The 19,319-nt window shown below is 50.6% G+C and overlaps 1 protein-coding gene across 1 annotated transcript in view; it reads right to left on the bottom strand.

The window, feature by feature from the left end:
• Nucleotides 1–2,515: 2,515 nt before the first annotated feature.
• Nucleotides 2,516–19,319, bottom strand: part of LOC137413546 (uncharacterized) — an 82,173-nt gene continuing 65,369 nt past the window's right edge. Inside the window, exons 8-9 of the mRNA XM_078783370.1 lie at nt 3,935–4,044; nt 2,516–3,314 (exon numbers count right to left, since the gene is read on the bottom strand). Of these exons, the coding sequence (XP_078639496.1) occupies nt 3,170–3,314; nt 3,935–4,044 (255 nt within the window). The 3' untranslated portion in view covers nt 2,516–3,169. The remainder of the gene's footprint in view (nt 3,315–3,934; nt 4,045–19,319) is intronic.

The following is a 19,319-nucleotide window of genomic DNA, read 5'->3' as shown; positions in this document are numbered from 1 at the left end:
ACACGATTCTAACTTTCCAAAGATATTCCATGCCTACCCCCACAAACGTAACAATATACGAGTATATGTCTATATATATATATATATATATATATATATGTATATATATATATATATATATATATATATATATATATATATATATATATATATATATATATATATATATATATTGTTGCGGATCCCGGGTTCGTCGACTTACTAAGGGGAGTTTATTACCCTGCTCCCCCTCAAACTCCGGGTCCATTGAGCCCGCCGACCGCGACTAAGCTCGTGATCGATGGATTGCTAAGCAATTCCGATCGCCAACCTCCCAGCCACCCGCCGAAGAGTTTGGTGGTCAATCCCAAATACCTTCAAGACACGCGACCGAAGAAACCGGGGATCGAACCCTTGCTTCCCACACTTTATTGCGTGCCGAGCGGATTTGCACGGTGTGGAAAGCGGCGTTACCTGACGTGATTTACGGACCTGATTCAAGTCAAATTCGGTCTCGGAAGATGCTAGGCCAATGGAGAAAAGACGCACCCGAATAGGTGTGAAAGTAACAACAAAATGTACAGCCTTTTATTTACAAGGCAATAGAAAGAGACGGAAATGCAGCCTTATTAATTCCTTACCTATAATAAACCCCACAGGTGCCTTCACACACTCACACACAGGGAATGACACACCGGTTATTCTCGTACTGATGTACGTGCTGGGATTGACTCGAGGGTGGCCGCTTGGTGTGCACAGCGCGCAGCTCGATCCTCGATCCAGACGTGCAGCCTGGATGAGGTAAGGTCCGAAGGACGAACCGCCGCCTTGAAGTCAGCACGAATGACGAACTTCAGCACAGTTTGGACGAGCTTCAATGCAGGCAGGGCTAGATTCAGGGCAGGTTGGACGACCAGCTTCAAGATGAGTCGCGGGAGGGGCCAATGTTTGCAGATCAGCCAGATCTGAGCGAGGGATCGGCGAAGAGCGATGGTTTAACACTTGCAGGTCGGATCAGTGACAAAGGGCATCGGTGAAGTCAGAGCTGATGAGGGTCGTCGGCGAAGCAAGAGCGTCATTGGCGAAGCAAGAGCGTCGTCGGCGAAGCAAGAGCGTCATCGGCGAAGCAAAAAGGGTGTCGGTGAAGCAAGAAGGGGCAAGAGGGTGAAAATGCGATGGGCGGGGGTTTTTATCAGACCCAAAAAGTTTTCAGAATGTTCCACAGCCTCCCATTGGCTGAGGATCGTCACGTGCGGGCATTCAATCCTTCCTCCCCCTAGGAAGGTTTCAGTCCTCCTTCCCTCTTTCATTCGGGGAGGTTTCACAACCCATTGGTCGCTTGCTGGTGACGTGTCCTCGACCCCTCATTGGTCACGTGGGCTTCGCTTTTGGCCACGCCTTCCTGCACATCAAAATGTCTTCCCTCCACCACACGGAGGTTTGAAGTCCTGCCTACCTTCAACGCATATTGGTGTGGATTATTACACAATGGGAAGGGGCTAATCTTTACATTCAATAAGAAATAACTAACTACTGCAGGCTACATGTTGTCGTGCAATTAACTATAGGGGGTTTGCCTTTATGGCAAAACCACAACAATATTTATATATACTGTATATATAGCGATATTTGGCAAATGTGTCTTGCAGCCCACCCCCATCAGGCTGATTGACAGTCGTAGTCCTGCCCACCACCCTGTGCCCTTCCTGTTTGTTCCTTTACAAAGGAATGTAGTTTTGTGTATTTTTTATGGAATCCTATCAAGCTATTAATATGATGATAGCAAAGGATGCTGCACCAAGTAAAACTGTCAGATGGTACCAGAGTCATTGCCATTGACAGAGGCAGCTTGGACATAAGCCATCTGAAGATGATGATGATGATTATTATTATTATTATGATGATGATGATGATGATGATGATGAATGATAGGAAGATTGCCTGTTTTGACTGATCTCGATTATTTATTTATTTATTTTGCCTTTTTCCATGGTCCGGAGTACTGAAAAGTGATCCCTGCCTGCAAGTGATCATATGTAGCCGAAGCAACTTTCTGGACAAGATACTCCATCTTCGGTTTTGTATATAGCGGATGGGACCGACATTTTTTCCGCACCATCCTTACATAGAGAGTACTAGTGTACTCTTTGATACACATTGTTGCATATGCCAGTGTTTTGGGAAAGGAGTGCTCGTTTGTGACTTCATCAAATTTAAATGGAGATAATTGATGAAAAAAGATGTGGATATGCAAGACATTTTGAAACAAAAAAATCTAGGGGATTGCCAGATAAGAGAAGTGGAAGGATGTTCGGGATAGGAAAATGGGGCTTGTGCTGGCAAGGACAAAAATCCTGCCATCTTACATACAAAAAACATGCCCGTAATACAACAGAGTCAAACATGACGTAGAAAGCCTGCTTCAGTGTGATCCAGGAGATTCAAGAGACTGGGAAATCTAGAAATGGGAAAAAGGCATTTTTTTGGACTTGAGTTACACCAGCATTCCAAAAAAAGTCAGAAAGGCAAAGTTAGGTATGTTAACCACTAAGACCTTTTTTATTTTTACAAAAAGACATGTTGGGTGTCCAAGCAGACCAACCAATCTGTAATACTGAAAGTTTAAATATATAAATCAGTGCAGAGAATCTTTGGTCATTAAAGTCGGTATTGGTAAAGGATGTCCAGCAACACATTACGCTGCACTTAGGTCGAGTTACAGATTAGAGCTGTTTAACCATATGCCCTAGTTGTTTTTAAGGCGGTTCGAAAGCCATGATAGGTTTTATCAACTGAAGATTGACATAGAAAAATAAAGCCGTGGTAAGAAAAATCAAGCCAACGTTTCACAGGTGCTAGCTGTATGATAAAGGTGAAAAAGTGATCAATTCGATTAGTTCTTTGGCGCAGTAACGTGTTAACCACATGAATGGTACAGGCAAATGACAAGCAGTTAATATACAGTTCATATATATAACATATGAATTGTATTTGATTTGTATATCAAATGAATTGTATTTGATACATTATATTACGTGTAGCAGTCACTCTTTTCCCCATTGTCCACTGCCTCCATGACCTTTGAACTTTTCAACCTCATTCTACCTCGTGGCCTGAAATAAGCAACCTTTGTACCCCTCAGATCGCCATCCAATTCCTCCACTACACAAGTATTCATTCATCCTATCCATCATACCGCTGGTGTTTCACATATATATTTCAATTGTTCAGAACATGAAAAGTCATTCCATTGTCCATTAGAAGCCAATCCCACACAATCTTCCATTCCTTCCAGATTGAAGGACCAATTGTCTGGTTGTTCACTGCTCCAGTACCTGCTCACCAGACAAGAAAACAACTCAGTCTGAGTAACTTGTATATATTTAAATATTATTTAATTTTTCAATTTTCAAGTACAATACAGTACTTATTTTTTTCCCCAATTTCAAATTCTTCAATTTTCATTTTTTTTCTTTTAATTTTCAATTATTTAATTTTTCAATTATTTATTTATTTTAACATTTTTTATTTTATTTGATAATTTTCAAAAAAAATTTCAATTTCAATTATTTCTAAATATTTTCAATTATTCAATTTCCCAATTTTATATTTTTAATTATTCCATGGTGTTCCACGTTTTGGAAAAAACAAAAACAAAAACGTTTGTTTTCATTATAAAGCAGATTTGTTGCCTATACCAGGAACCATCAGCGATCTCCGATCCCAGGCCTCTAGTTTTTCTTTGTTTTGGATGTGCAGTTTTAGTGAAAGGGCCTGTTTGGAGCATATGCATCTGAAGAAGAGGGTTGGGGTCAAATTCCACTTGCTTCAACATCTCATTATAAAAGTAGATCACAATCCGCTCGCCAAGTAATATGTCAAGGAGGCAAGACCAGACCAGTGAACTCTACCGGAGGGAAGTGATAACGTCTGTGTCATTGACATCTCAACTCACAGTGGACCAGAGGCCTCTGTGTTGTCAACCCACATCCATTGTCCTTCTTCATGCAAGTCATGCAAGCCAATGTAATAAAAGTTTCCTTTGGCCTGTTCTGCCAACCACATCTGCAACAAATAATGGAATCACTATCAAATGTTAGATTATTTTTAACAGTCCTTCCAGCATATATTATCAAATACATAGTGCAGTCTATATTAAATAGTTGGTTGCTTGCAAAAGATCCGGCTGAGGTCGAGGTGGACCAAGTTGGGTTGACTAGAACATTCTCTTGGACATACTGCACATGCTTTGGGCCAACAAGGTCATGGTGTCCGATTGGCTAGTGTCAACAATCCAGGAAAACATTGCAAATTCACAATGGCACACAAATGGCCAGACTACATAAAATGTGCAAGCAAAGTTATCTGGAAATACAGTTGACCTCTACTGTGAGCTGGTTTTACTGATATCTATCCCTGCATGTTTGAAGCAACACTCATGTTGGAAAGGAACAAAATAAACAGGGACCAGCAGTTAATGTTATCATCAGTTTAAGTCGTCATATATATATATATATATGTATATACATATATATATATATATATATATATATATATATATATATATATATATATATATATATATATATATATATATATATATATATTGTTACTGATCGCGGATTAAGATGTTATTGGCGCTGAGGAAGCGCCTTTAGCGATTGACTTCCAGCCAGTGTAACGCTAATTCCTGTCACAGGAATTCGGAGATCATATAAGTGGGCGTGGCAGTTCCTGATTGGTTCGTGTTGGGGAACGCCTTCTCGCTGCCGACGTGACGTAAATTCGCGCACGCGCACTGGTGATTGGCGCTGAGGAAGCGCCTTTAGCGATTGACTTCCAGCCAGTGTAACGCTAATTCCTGTCACAGGAATTCGGAGATCATATAAGTGGGCGTGGCAGTTCCTGATTGGTTCGTGTTGGGGAACGCCTTCTCGCTGCCGACGTGACGTAAATTCGCGCACGCGCACTGGTGAAGCTTACTCGATCTTACTCGATCCCATATTACATGTACTTTCATTGCATACAAATTATACTTCCTCCTAGAAATTCCAAGCCCGAACCTCAGCGCAATCCAAGAGGATTCACTTGTTTACCGAGCGGTGGTATTGCCGCGACCGTTACAGGATCCCTGACTCACCCGATTCACCCAGGACTTTGGCCGGATCGCACCGCAGCTGCTCAATGAGGGGAAAAGACTAAAACGACGAATGCAAAGAGGAAAAGGAATAAAACGAATAGACGGACAGAAGAGTAATTGGATTTATTATTTACACAAGCAAAAAGGAGCAATCAAGGTTTATTTACAACACATAAGACGCAGGTGACACAGTGCAAATTTTAGCTTACCTACAGACTTAATTAAATACCCAGGGACAGAACAAACAAAACAAACTCACGTACACAAGAAGGGTGGAAAGGCAGGAGGTGGATGGCTGGAGGGAGAGGAAAGGTCCAAGGGGGTCCTGCAGCTCAACCGGCGCGTTTAGCAGCCGCCGTTCCTTTTCGGCCCTGCTCCAAACCGCCGTTCAGGCCCCCTTTGGTTGTTGGGTGTTCTTGCTGCTGCGGCCTCCGCTGCGTTTCCAGGACTTGTCTGACTCGTTGGTCCACACCCTCAACTCTTTCTTGGTCCCTCACTCTTTTCCACCGACTCCTCACCGCAACCAACGCAACCACTTGACCACCACCTCTACTGACTGACTCTTCACCACTCTCCACTTGACGACCGACTCTCAACCAACTCAGACCAACTCACGACTCTCTTCCGTTTGCGCCTTTTATAGCGCCTCCAGCGATTCAGCCGCCGGCGTTTTGGACACGCCCATCGGGGTGCTCACCTCGGCCCTGGTTGGTCGCGCGACCCTCGGGCTCCGCCCTGGATGACGACGGGCGGGCTCGCCCCTCTTCCCCTCTATGACGAGGTGGAGACATGCCTTTCTTCCCCGACTCGAGCCTCGTGGTCAATGGCGGTTATTGGAGGGGAGGTAATTGAAAATCGAGGGCTCAGCAATGACGAAAGGGGATGTGATAGGAAATGAAGGTTTTGGGGATGGGAATGAAAGGGGATCTATTCTCTTTCACTGGTGCAATGGAGTACTTCAATTAATGGGAGACACAGCCTTACCCTAAAACACAGAATAAGAGATAACTATCAACAGGGGTATTCTATTACTTGGCTGACGTGTATGCTTGTGGACTAATTATGGGATGCCCTTTCACCTGTCAGGGAATTGGTTTGCGGAGACTCAAGACTCCAATGACCGGACACAGGTTTTACAAAAGGTCTGGTTTATTAACTGGTTGTTCACTTTCATTCCAATACCAAATAACTACCGTTTAACTCAATAGACCAGGTCACTCTATCCGCATGGTCCTTCTCGTTCGGCCGATGTTCCTCCGCCATTCCCGTCGGGCAGAGGTTCTGATGATGGGCGCTCGTTCGCTCCGTCGAGCAGGAGTTATCGTGGCAAGTCCTCCTGACTCAACGTTTGCTCTGGTTTATATGGACAAACTGGAGTTAATCCCCTGTCCGCTGAATGTTAATCCTTTCTCCGCTAATGCCCCGAGGTCATGCATGCACCGAGTCCTGGCATCAGCTCGCTCCCCTCCTGCTGCGAGTTCCGTTTACCAAACGATAGGGGGGTGCTCCAGCCTGGGGCTGTGACCAGGTGGACAAGAGATTACCATGTTCGTGCACATTCTTGGCATCCATTTACGAAATCGTTACCAGTTTTTAATCAATGAGTTACCAGTGCCAATCAATAAGTTACACTGAGTTACACTTCCACACACCTTTACACAGCTCCGGAGGTAGGGGGGCGCAGAATAACCAATAATAATAATAGTACAGCACACAATCAAAAAGAATACAGTCCTCATCTCCGCAACAATATATATATATATATATATATATATATATATATATATATATATATATATATATATATATATATATATATATATATATATATATTGTTACGGACCGCGGATAAGATGTTGGTTTGCCGAGCGGATGGGCGGATGGCCCCGCGGCCCTAACAGTTACCCCGACTAACCCGATTCCCGAACGTTGGCCAAAATCGCGCCACAGATATTCAATATGGAAACCTCTAAAGCGACAGAATGTAAAGAGGAAGAAGAAGAAGACGTAAAGAAGAGTAACACGATTTATTATCTACACACACTAAGCAAAAGGAGCAGTCAAGGTTATATACAGGGAAAATGGAAAAAGCAGGTGACACAGTGCAAATATTAACTTATACAAGCTTACTTATACCCAGGGACAAGACAAAAGACAGACTACGAGCACACTTACACGGGGGATGATGACAGGAATGGCAGGAGGAGGATGGCTGGAGGGGGGAGGAAGGGTCAGGTCCGTGCAAACGGCAGGGCTGGAGGTGACAGCTCCGACTCCTCGCGTTCTTGGCGGGAAACCCTCGGTGGCGTCGACGCAACCTCTTGGTGTCCCTTTTTGTGCTCCTCCTCAACTCAACCCTCACAAGGCTTGCTGTCTTTCTTGGCTTCACTCTGCCTCACTCCGCCTCACTTCGCCTCACTTCTCTTTACTTCTCCCACTCTCTTTGGCAACCAACTCTCTTTCCGCCACCAACCACAACCAACGTTCTGACGCGCCTCTTCAAAGGCTTCTGCGCGTGGTTTTTATATCGCCTCCGGCGATCAAGCCGCCCGCCTCCCGGACACACCCATCTGTGAGCTCACCTCGGCCTCGATTGGTCGCGAGGGCTCACCGACCCCGCCCTTAGGGGAGGCATTAGCAAGGCCACGCCTTGTTCCCGGCGCTGGGCCGACTCCTCCCACCTTCGGCTCCGAGATTACCTCGTGACTAATGGAGTCTTGGGATGAAGAAAACCGCCCAAATTCGGTTGGCAATGGAGTTGGCAAAAGGGGCATGCAGTTGGCAATTGACGAAAGGGGGGTTGGAAGGGAATCTACCTATTTCACTTGGTGCAATGGACTATTTCAATTAATGGAAGACACAGCCTTAACCTACATAGAATAAGGAAATAAACTACCAACAAGGGGGGAAATCTATGATTGGCTAACGTGTGGTGTTTATGAACTAATTACGGGACGCACTTTGACCTTTATACATAACTGGAGCAAGGAGGGCGATATTTTACAACAATTTACTATGCAATAAAAAAACTCAATAATAAAAACACAATCCTCATATCCACAACACTGCACCCTCCTCCTCTTAGGCATGTCCCGGGCCTCTTACCTTAACTTTTAGTGTGGCACGTAGGTGTAGTTCCCTCTACATTTAACCTGACCCTGAGTGCGACAGTTTTAAAACATAAATAAATATGTCCCGCTGCTCCATTGCACCCTGCCTAACAGATTCACGCCCACAGCTAACCGAATTGCGGAATGGTCTTCAAACTATACATTTACGGTGGGGAGCATTATTTACAATGACGCTACTTTATTTACAAAACGCAACCCAGGACCTGTGATTGTTCTTTCTGGGGGGGGGGGGGGGGGGGGGGGAGACAGTCTGCTCTGCATCAATGCACCATGAAGCACCCACAACGCACCAATACACCCTCAAGCACCAATCGGTGCACAGTCATCATTGTTCAATAAAATAAAAACAACAAACAAACCCCTAACCCTGCTGGTGGTCTCTTGGTCTTCGGCTCCCTCTGCTGGCTATTTGCTTTCTTCCCGATGTCATCTTCTTTGCTGGCGGCCTATTTGCACTATTAAAATGCACCCAACGTGTCCATGTTTATTTATTTATGGCCCACAGGGCCAACTAGTGTGGTTCACCTGTGGGGCATCGGTGCCCTGTGGCCAAGGTCTGCCAGCAAGATTTCGGGCCTTCATGGCCGGTTCCAGCAGAGGGGCCATGCCCCCACCCATGGGGTCCATAAGTGGTGCTCGGCCACAGACATGTGGTCCATAAGGTGGTGCATCGATGCAGACAGCTGGTTCTGGGAGTTCCGGGCGCACAATGGCGGATTCACGCACGCTCCCCTCGGCGCCCAGTTGCGCACAGGTCCTCATGTGGGAGACAAAAGGGGGAAAAGCCAGATGAGCGAGGGGCAAGGTCACAAGGGTACACATCAATCAAGGCAATGCAAGGCGAAGTGCATACGGAGAGCGAAGTGAGAAAACTCGTCCCTACCATACGTCACCCCCCCTGTCACCTACTCTACCCTTGCCCTTACCCCATATTTACAAAAATTTACACATTTACAAATTCGTCACTAATGTCACGTCTTTCCCATATTTCCCCTACACCAAATTCATCTCCACAATCCCTCTATCCACAATTTGCCATCACCCAATTCATCATCAATCCTCATAAGGAGGAAGAGATGGAACAACAAAGCACAATGTCACACCCACGTCATGATGCGTCTCTCATTCCAAACATTTGCATCAAAAATAATAAAAACAACCTGGCATGGTGTGGAGGTACGTCATCCCAGGTGAGTGGATGTAGATGGTGCGAGGAGATTCCTAATCCTAACTATCCTCTAAATGACATTAACACACTTTACACTACCCGGGGTCTTTCCCTGCCAATCCATTGGCCAACTTACACTATGGGTTCCAAAAACCAATTCCCATTGCCCAAACTGTGGTGCTTCTCAATTTGAGGTCTCACTCCCCCGATGCACCTCCCTGTGCCCTTGCACAATTTCAGGACTGGGGCGTGTAGCTCTCCCAGCAGGCCTACCCACCTGCACACCTCCACCACTGTAGTTGCCACCCGAGCTTACCTGCTCCTTAACCTAACCTATCTATTGGGGAAGGCCCCTCCTGGCTCTGTCACCCCTCGGTGCCCTCTGGCACTGGGCTACCCGGGTCCGTCCTCCGGATCCTCAGGCCCCATCCACAACAACTCTACCGGCTCCCAGAGCCCACCTGCGGCCTCACCTGGCCGACATCCTCACAGTGGTGGAGTGCCCAAACCAACTACACACACTAACAGGCTACACGCCCAGCCATTTCCACAACACTAATGCACCCATACAAATACCATTCTTTCACCCGCACCACAGATGCCAATATCCAACCACAATTTACCTGTACCCTCTACCTAACACTTACACTACCCGCCCCGGGTATTCCTGATGGGGGTCCATCCTTCCCCCATTCACACCTTCGCACCATCCACTCCACTCCACAGTTTCCACCATACTCACTCCACGACCATCCATTCCAATACTCCATATACTCCACACTCCATGTCTTCCACACAACCATTCTCCATACACCTGTCGTTGCACACCTGTGCAATCACACCTGGTGCCACCTGCACCCTCCTTCCTTCCTGGACCATTTGGTCAGCACAACTCACATCAATATCACTCACCCATACACCTATCCAGTTTCACACCTGTGCAATCACAATACAACTCACACTCACAATCATTTACTCATACACTACTCCATCCACTTGTATACACCTCCAACACTCACACGGCATCATCTAATCTACCTGTTGCCCTGCTAACTTAGTGCTCCCCGTCTTCCCTTTAAACTAAGCACATACCACGTCATAATTATCATCCACACTAATCTACCTGCGTCCCCACTACAGGTATCATTGTCACTACCTAATCTTACCGTTACCTAAGGTCATCTTCTCTAGATCCCTATCATTATATCCTAACCCTCCCGGGCTAGTTTTCACTGCCAAACCCCATAACACTAGTGCTCCTTTGCCCCTGCTGTGAGAGATGGCAGAGTTGCCATCCCACCACATCGGGCGTCTCCCACTACCATCCCCCCAGTCCTCTGACGCTACGAGCCCCCGTCGCAAGAGGTACTGGGTCCTGCCTCGGCATCTAGAGCCGAGGCGATCCACGAGGGCGTCTGCTCGCCGGCATAAGGTCTTATCCGGTCGGCATGGACGATCCGAAGGGGGGGCCCGTGGCCCCATTTTGATCTTAATGACCACGTCACAGATTTGCGACAGGACGACTCCTGGGCCTTGCCAGGGGGAGGTGAGTTTTGGGCACCTACCCTTCCGCCTCCGGGGATTAAAGAACCAAATCTTCATCCCCGGAGCGTACTGACTCCCCTGGCTCCGGTCGTCGTACCTGCGCTTCATCTTGGCCCCCGCCAGATGGAGCTGGCGGCGGGCGAAGGCATGGACCCGCTCCATGCCTTCCTCCAGGTGACGTGCGTAACCCTCCCTCGGCGGTGTATCCGTGGTGTCTGGCACGGGACCGCATAGCAAGTCGGCGGGAGCCCGTAACTCCCGCCCATACATAAGCAACGCTGGACTGCATGTGGTGGCCCTGTGCTGGCTCGTTCGGTAGGCCATTAACAGGTACGGGAGATGTTCATCCCAGTCATCCTGACGGCTGGTGGTGAACAATGCCAGTTGTTGTACCAATGTTCTGTTGAACCGTTCCACCATCCCGTCAGATTGTGGCCGCAAGGGCGTGGTCCTGGTTTTCCGAATTGACAGGAGTCTGCACACATCTTTTAGCAATTGACTTTCAAAATTTCGACCCTGATCGGTGTGCAGCTCCTGTGGAATCCCGTGCCGACATACAAATCCTTCTACGAAGGCCTGCGCCACAACCCCGGCTTCTTGGTTGGGGAGGGCGTAGGCCTCCGGCCACTTGGTGAAATAATCCATCACAACGAGGATATACTTATTACCTTGGCAGGTGCGGGGCAGCGGTCCTAGAATATCCATAGCCACCCGCTCAAGGGGGGCCCCTACCTGATGTAATTGAAGGGGGGCCCTCATCCTCCGTGCTGGTCCCTTTTTGGCAGAACAGGCGTCGCATCTCCGACACCAGTCCTGTATGTCGCGCCCCATATTCACCCAATAGAACCTCCGGCGGACCCGAGATATTGTCTTTGTCCTGCCCAAATGGCCTCCGGAGCGGGTACCATGCACCTGTTGTAATATGACGTTCTTGAATTTGTCAGGGACTATCACCAGCCAGGAAGTTCTATCAGAGGGAACCTCCACCCACTTGCGATACAAGATGTTGCCTTTCAATTCCAGGGTCTGCCACTGAGCCCAATACGCCTTTGTTTACGCCCCGAGGGGGGTGACCTCTTCCCCCTTTGGTCTTTGCCCCAATGTGACCCATTTGAACACCGGCCCCAAAACGGGATCCTCCTGCTGGGCCGTGCTCCACGCCAAAGTTCCAAATTCTTCATCTGCAGTTAGTGGCAAAATTGGCCCTCTCACCCGGGTTGCCCGGACGAGGAGAATCGGGGCAGAATCGCCCAATTGCTCCCTCTCCTCGTGTCTCGCACAAAATTTGCAGTTTTCCCCCAGACAAGGACGCCGAGAGAGTGCGTCTGCATTACCATGGGCCTTCCCGGCCCTATGGGTCACATTAAAATCGTACTGCTGCAACTTTTCCAACCACCTTGCAATTGGCCCTCCGGTTCCTTGAACCGAAGGAGCCATTGCAAGGAGGAATGGTCAGTTCGAACCGAAAATTTCCGCCCGTACAGGTACGGGTGGAAATGGTTAATGGCAGCCAGCATAGCCAATAACTCTTTGCGAGTTACACAATAATTTCGCTCGGGCCTACTTAAGGCCCGACTATAATAACCAATCACTCTCTCCACGCCCTCCTGTGTCTGAGACAAAACTGCGCCCAATCCTTCCTGGCTCGCATCCGTGTCCAGGGTAAATGTCCCGTCGCTAGTGGGGTAAGCTAGAAGGGGTGTGGATGTTAAACACCCCTTCAATTTTAGGAAGGCCTCGTGGCACTCCCTTGTCCAATTAAATCGCGTCCCCTTCTCCGTAAGCCGGTGGAGGGGACGGGCCAACTCCGCAAATTTCGCCACAAAGCGCCGGTAGTAGGAGCAGAGTCCCAAAAATCCCCGTACCTCCTTGATGGTACGTGGTGCGGGCCACTCCTCTACCACTTTAATTTTGTCTGGGTCCGTTTTTACCCGCCCCCCCCCCCCCCGCAGCCGATCACGTGACCTAGATAGGCCACCTCTTTTGCAAACAAAGTGCACTTACTCGGGTTCAGCTTTAACCCTGCCTGTCTGAGGCACCCGAACACCTGGTCCAAATTAGCTAACGCCTGGGGAAAGGTCTTGGCATGTACTAGGACGTCATCCAGGTATACCAGGCATGTTTGCCATGGCATGCCGCCTAGTACATGTTCCATTAATCGCTCAAAGGTGGCGGGGGCGTTACACAAACCAAACGGCATCACAGTGAACTGATACAGCCCCTTACCTGTGGAAAATGCCGTTTTCTCCTTCCCTGTCCGATCCATCTCCACCTGCCAATACCCACTCTTGAGGTCCAAAGTTGTGAACCAATTTGAGCCCGCAACGGCATCGAGGGTGTCATCAATCCTTGGCAGGGGATATGAGTCCTTGAGTGTCATGTTGTTTAGCTGGCGATAGTCCACGCAGAACCGCGTGGTCCCATCCTTCTTTTTGACCAGCACAACAGGTGACATCCAAGGACTTCCCGAGGGCTCGATCACACCTGCGTCGAGCATTTTTTCAACCTGCTCGTCAGCTTCCGCCGTCTTGCTCCAAGGGAGCCGTCGGGCGGCCTGACGAATAGGCCGGGCCTCACCGGTGTGGATCTGATGTTTCACCAGGCCCGTACGTCCAATATCCTCGGTGGACAAGGAGAAGAGGTCCAAATGGGATCCAACCAGTTTGTGTAAGGCCTCCCTCTGGGTACCTCCCAACTCTACGCTACTACGATTTACCATCTCACAAATGGGATCGGGCCAATTCCTAGTATTTATTGAAGGCTCCCCCTGGGGCCGGCTTGGCAAGACGTTTTCGCCCCTCACTGACGCGACTTCTCTAACTGGGGTGCAGCCAGCTACCTTCGTGCCCCTCACTATAGTGCGTGGTTCTGTACTAATGTTAATTACTCGGACGGCCACCACCGGCCCGTCCGTTTTTATGAGGGTGCGGCCCACAATTAAACCAGGTATGGATCGCGCTGCCACCGGTTCAACCAGGCCGCAGGATTCCTGCCATGTCGGGCGAGCTGACCATCGGGCCGGCACTATGGCCTCGGCCCCCGGAGGGATGGTCACGGCCTCAGGAGCCTCCAGCTCCACCCTCTCGGCCGTGCTCACCCCCTCCAATGGTAGCTCTGCCACTCCCCATTGCAGGATCCCCCGGCTCAAGTCGATTTTACAACCGCTGGCAGTCAACAAATCCAACCCTATTAAGCATGGGTCGCACACCTCCGCCACCCAAACCTCTATCTCTCTTTTTACCGACCCCAACTTAAGGGTTACAAAACCACGCCCTATGATCGGGGCCGTTACCCCGGTAGCCAACTGCAAACTATGATTTTCCAGACGCTGGATTTTACCCCAGCCATCTGCACTCGAATTAAGGATCACAGGGCTGATGATCGTGGCGCTGGCTCCCGTGTCCACAACGGCGCTACCCCCACGCCGGCAATTTTGCACCGAATTGTTAAGCTACCTCTTCCAATTTGGCCACAATGAATGACCTGTCGCGTCAACGAGGGCTTCTCTCCATCCCCTACTGCCGAACACCGCCCTGCATGCCCGGCACGTTCTAGTTTCCCGGGCCCTGGCGGGGGGGGGGGGGGGGGGGTGTGTGTCTGTGGTCGGCTACGCCGATCGATACTGGGCGGAGTTGAGGGCATCGGCTGACGGGGAACGTCCCGGCGCGGAGCTCGACACTCCCATGCACGGTGACCCATCCGAGCACAATTATAGCACCTCACCTGGTAAGGTGCTTGCCTCCGGTATTCCAAATTTCCCCCCCTGTATGTCCGAATTGGGGTACTCTGTCGGGGACTACCGGGTGCCACCACTGGAGCCGCCTGCCATGGTCCAGGTCCCGCTAGACGCCGATCCACCAGCCTCCGAACCATGCTCTCCAGGTCAGGGCCCGATCGGGAGCCGGCCCCCTGGGGGGGGGGGGGACCCCCATCACGGGCCCTACCTGACGCACCGCCACTGCGTGGCGCTCGCCTCCCCGGGCCAGGGGCCTCGCTGCTTCCCAACGGTCTGCAGCGTCGGCCGCCTGACTCATGGTCTGCGGGCGCCACATGGCGAGCTGTTGTCAGAGCTCCAGATCCGGGAGGGCCTGGATAAAGTGATCCAGCGCCAGGCTTTCCTGGGAACTCGCTGCCATGTCCGCGTGTGCAATCCCTACCGCGCAGCGAATATCGTGAGCAAGTTCCCCGATGGTCTCCTGGGGCTTGCGTTTACGCTGCGCAAGTTGAGCTTTAACAAGCTCGCTTTGCTGCTCGATACCGAAACGATTAATTATAGCCGCACGGAGAGCTGACAGGGTGAGAGCACCCGGTGGTAAAGCTGTCAGCACCTCCGCCGCCGCACCACGCCCCTACCAGGTATACTCCACCTTCGTCCGGACTCCAACCATTGCCTCGGCACACGTACTCAAACTGCGCCAGGTACGCCCTCAGATCACTCTTGCCGTCATACGGCGCGAGTGGTACTTTGTGGGCGCCCGAAGGCCGGACCCCGCGCGTCACTCCTGGCGGGATCAACGCGGGACCAAACCGTTCGGGCTCCCACAGTGCGCTATTCCCGGGGGGCTCCCGCGCGTCCCCCGTCCCTCCAAACACTACCCCTCTTGGTGTCGATGCCTGGGTCGCCCTTCCGCAACCCGCTACCCACTCCATACCCGCACATCTTTGCTCACCAGCACCCCCCTCACTCCCCATAGCCAGACCTCCTTGCACACCTCCTCTTTCCACACACTCCGGACCAGTCATACACCTCACCATTGGTCCCTCACGAACACCCGGGTCTACACCACCCCCCAAGCCGACTAAATCTCCCCTCATACCATATACATTTCCGCGTATATCGTCACTCACCTCGGTACCTCGTCGTCGCACCTCCTCTGCCACCTGCAAACTCTTTATTTGGTTAGTGAGCACTGTCGTGAAAATCAAGCTCAGACACGACTTGACCCTTGGGTAGGTTTAATATCATTTAGATCTGAAGTAACATCCTGTAAAAATACATTCATGCAACAGACATTAGAATAAGAGTATTTCATGGGCAATGGCCGATACCAATAGAGAAAACAATCAGCGCAGCATATAGGGGCGTACATACCATTCAAACTACAGGACTATGTCACAGTGAGTGCCACTGGAGTGTTCGTGCGCCCCGGTTGTCCCGGGTCTTATAGACGCCCCTTTTGAAGCGAGCACACCCTGGGTTCACCTTCGGTATAATTTCACTACATTCTTCCCGCCGTTAGAACTATACTGCCGCTTGGCAGGTTGCAAGCAAGCGTCAGCAATAATCGAATGGGTCACGTCAATCCATGTCAGTCGGTCCACCCATAGCGGTCGGGGCGGCGAACTACCCTGCCAGTTCGTGTTCGGAAACTACCGGGTACGGCGTCCCCAAGCCCGGAGTCCCCCGCGTCGGAATAGCCGCTGGAGGTGGGTGTCGGAGGGGGCGCCCCAGCGCCTTTGGGCACGGGAGTGGGTGACGACGGAAGTGTCGGTGGTAGTTCCATAGAGGAAGCTTCGGTAGAGTCCATAGACTCGTAGACGGGTTCGTCGATATCCCTGTCGTCGTCCCCACATGGGGCGAGATGGCGTACGGACACAGTAGACTCACGGCCGTCCGCCGTTAACACGCGAGCATGCTCGGGATTAGCCTGGAGGACCCGCACCTTGTCAACAAGGGGGTCGTACTTGCTAGCGCAAACCGCTCGTTTGAGATAGGCGGGCCCCGGCTCAGCGAGCCAGCTGGGTAAAGATTGGATACTGCCAGAGCTTCTAGGGTGGTGGAACAGTCGCTCGTGAGGAGTCTGGTTGGTGGCAGTACATAGGAGAGCCCGGATCGAGTTTAGAGCGGCAGGTAGCAACCACGCCCATTTATCGAGGCCTCGGCCGAGCGTCCGAAGGCTTAGCATGACGGCCCTCCATAAAATCCCATTAAAGCGTTCGATCTGCCCATTCGCTTGGGGCCGGTACGGGGTGGTGTAGCTCGAAGCGACATTATGCTGGAGCAAGTAGCCCCTCACCTCCTGGGACAGGAACACCGCACCCCGATCGGTATGCACGTAGGCCGGATACCCGAACATAGAAAACAAATTCTGCAGGCACCGAATAACCGTGGCAGCCGACATATCCCCGCACGTATAAGCAAAGGGGAATCGTGAATACTCATCGACGATAGTGAGCAGATAGCGAGAGTTGCTCGACATCGGCAGCGGCCCTTTGAAGTCCATCGCCAAGCGCCCCCACGGTCTAGTAGCCCTAACGAGCGTCCCCATAGGAGGGTTGTAAAAACGCGGTTTGAGTTCCGCACAGATCGTGCAATCACGGCAGATGCGGCGGATGTCCTCAATCGAGTACGGCAGATTCCCCTCGCGCACAAAATGCGCGAAACGCGCTACCCCGGGATGACACATAGTGCCCCGTGCAAAGTGCGCAGCCCCTCCAAAGTGACAACCCCCGTGCAAGTGGCCGGCCTCGATAAGGCGTCGGCGACCAGGTTATCCTTCCCCGGGCGGTATTTGATGGTGTAGCAGAAGTCGGCGAGTTCGATACGCCAACGGGTGATTTTCTCATTCTTAATGCGCTGAGCATGTAAGGTGTCATACATAAATGCAACGCTTTGTTGGTCCGTGACGATTTGGAAACACCGCCCAAGCAGGTACGGCCGCCATCGCCAAATTGATTCGACGATCGCGTACGCTTCCTTTTCGACAGACGAATGCCTCCGCTCGGCGGAGGTGAGAGTCCGCGAGAAGAAAGCCACAGGGCATCCCCCTTGGGAGAGAGTCGCCGCTATCGCATGATCTGAGGCATCACTCTCCAAAACGAAAGAGGCACTCTCGTCAATCGTCGCGACAGCGGCGCCAGCGATGTCGGCTTTAAGGCCCTCGAAGGCCGCCATGGCGGCCGGGCCCATGGGGAACGTGTCGCAGGCCACGAGGGGGCGGACCTTCACGGAGAAATTTTGCACCCACTTTGAATAATGGGCGAACAGCCCAAGAGCGCGTTTCAGCGAAGCCCGATCGCTCGGCGGAGCCATATCGAGCAAAGGGCGTAGACGCTCCTTATCCGGAGAGACAGAGCCATGGGTCACGGTGTACCCCAAAAGATCTACCATGCGTAGAGAGTAACGACACTTAGCCTCATTCATGGTTAGGCGATATTTCCACGCGACCTCGAGGAAGCGCTTCAGATTAGCGTCGTGATGCTCCTGGTCATACCCACAAACCATAAGATTGTCCAGATAGACAAAGACATCGGTCAAGTTCTCCTTCGCAACGAGGTCATCCATAGCCCTCTGAAAGCAAGCGACTCCGTTAGTTACCCCAAAGGGGAGTCGAGTGAACTGGTACAACCGCTGACCCGATTCAAAGGCTGTAAAGACGCGATCAGCCCTAGAGATGGGGACCTGATGATACGCACTACGCAGATCGAGAGTGCTATAAACGGAATACAGGGCCACCTGGCATACCAGGGCGTCCATCCCCGGTAAGGGGTAGGCATCCAGCTGTGTAAAACGATTAATCGTCTGCGAATAGTCGATTACCATGCGCCGGCGGTGGGCCTCACTTCGCACCACTAAGACTTGGGCCCGCCACGGTGACCTACTGGGTTCTATAATACCGTCCTTTAAGAGCTGGGCCATTTATTCCGCAATGAATTGCGCGTCTGCGCGAGAGTAGCGCCGCGATTTGACGGCTACAGGGGTACAATCAGTGGTCAGGTTGGGGAACAGCGAGAGAGGCTCCACGTCCATTTGAGCGAGGGCGCACACAGCAAGTGTGTCCGGCCCACCGAAGTCTATTTCCAAACGTCCATGCCGCTTAAGGAAATCAAGTCCTAACATCTCATGATGTGTATCTTCAGAGAGAAGTGCGGAAGGAGTAAAGAGAAGCTCGGGGAAGCCTTGAGAGAAGTGCACGACGTCACCCTGCTCGCTCCCAGCCTGACGAGGCCCGGTTTGCTGTGCGCCCTGCAAAGCCTTCCAGCTTGTGGTCTGAGCTGAACCTTCCTCCTGGTCCAGCCAATCGTTCCTGCCTCCATTCCTCATTCGCGTGAGTTTGTTCTGTTTGTTCTGTCCTGGGTATTTAATTAAGTTTGTATAAGCTAGTATTTTCACTGTGTCACCTGTTTTTTCCATGTTCCCTGTAAATAACCGTGACTGCTCCTTTTGCTTGTGTGTGTAAATAATAAATCCCGTTACTCTTCTGTACGTCTTCTTCTTCCTCTTTACATTCGGTCGCTTTAGAGTTTTCCATATTGAATATCTGTGGCGCGATCTGGCCAACGTTCAGGGATCGGGTGAATCGGGGAAACTGTACGACCGCGGGGCCTCCGCTCGGCAAACACAACATCTTATCCG

This window comes from Myxine glutinosa, chromosome 8 (genome assembly GCF_964187855.1).
Source record: "Myxine glutinosa chromosome 8, kmMyxGlut1.1, whole genome shotgun sequence".
NCBI lineage: Eukaryota > Metazoa > Chordata > Myxini > Myxiniformes > Myxinidae > Myxine > Myxine glutinosa.
The sequence above is the reverse complement of the archived record's forward strand: the minus strand, read 5'-3'. Positions and strand labels throughout refer to the sequence as shown.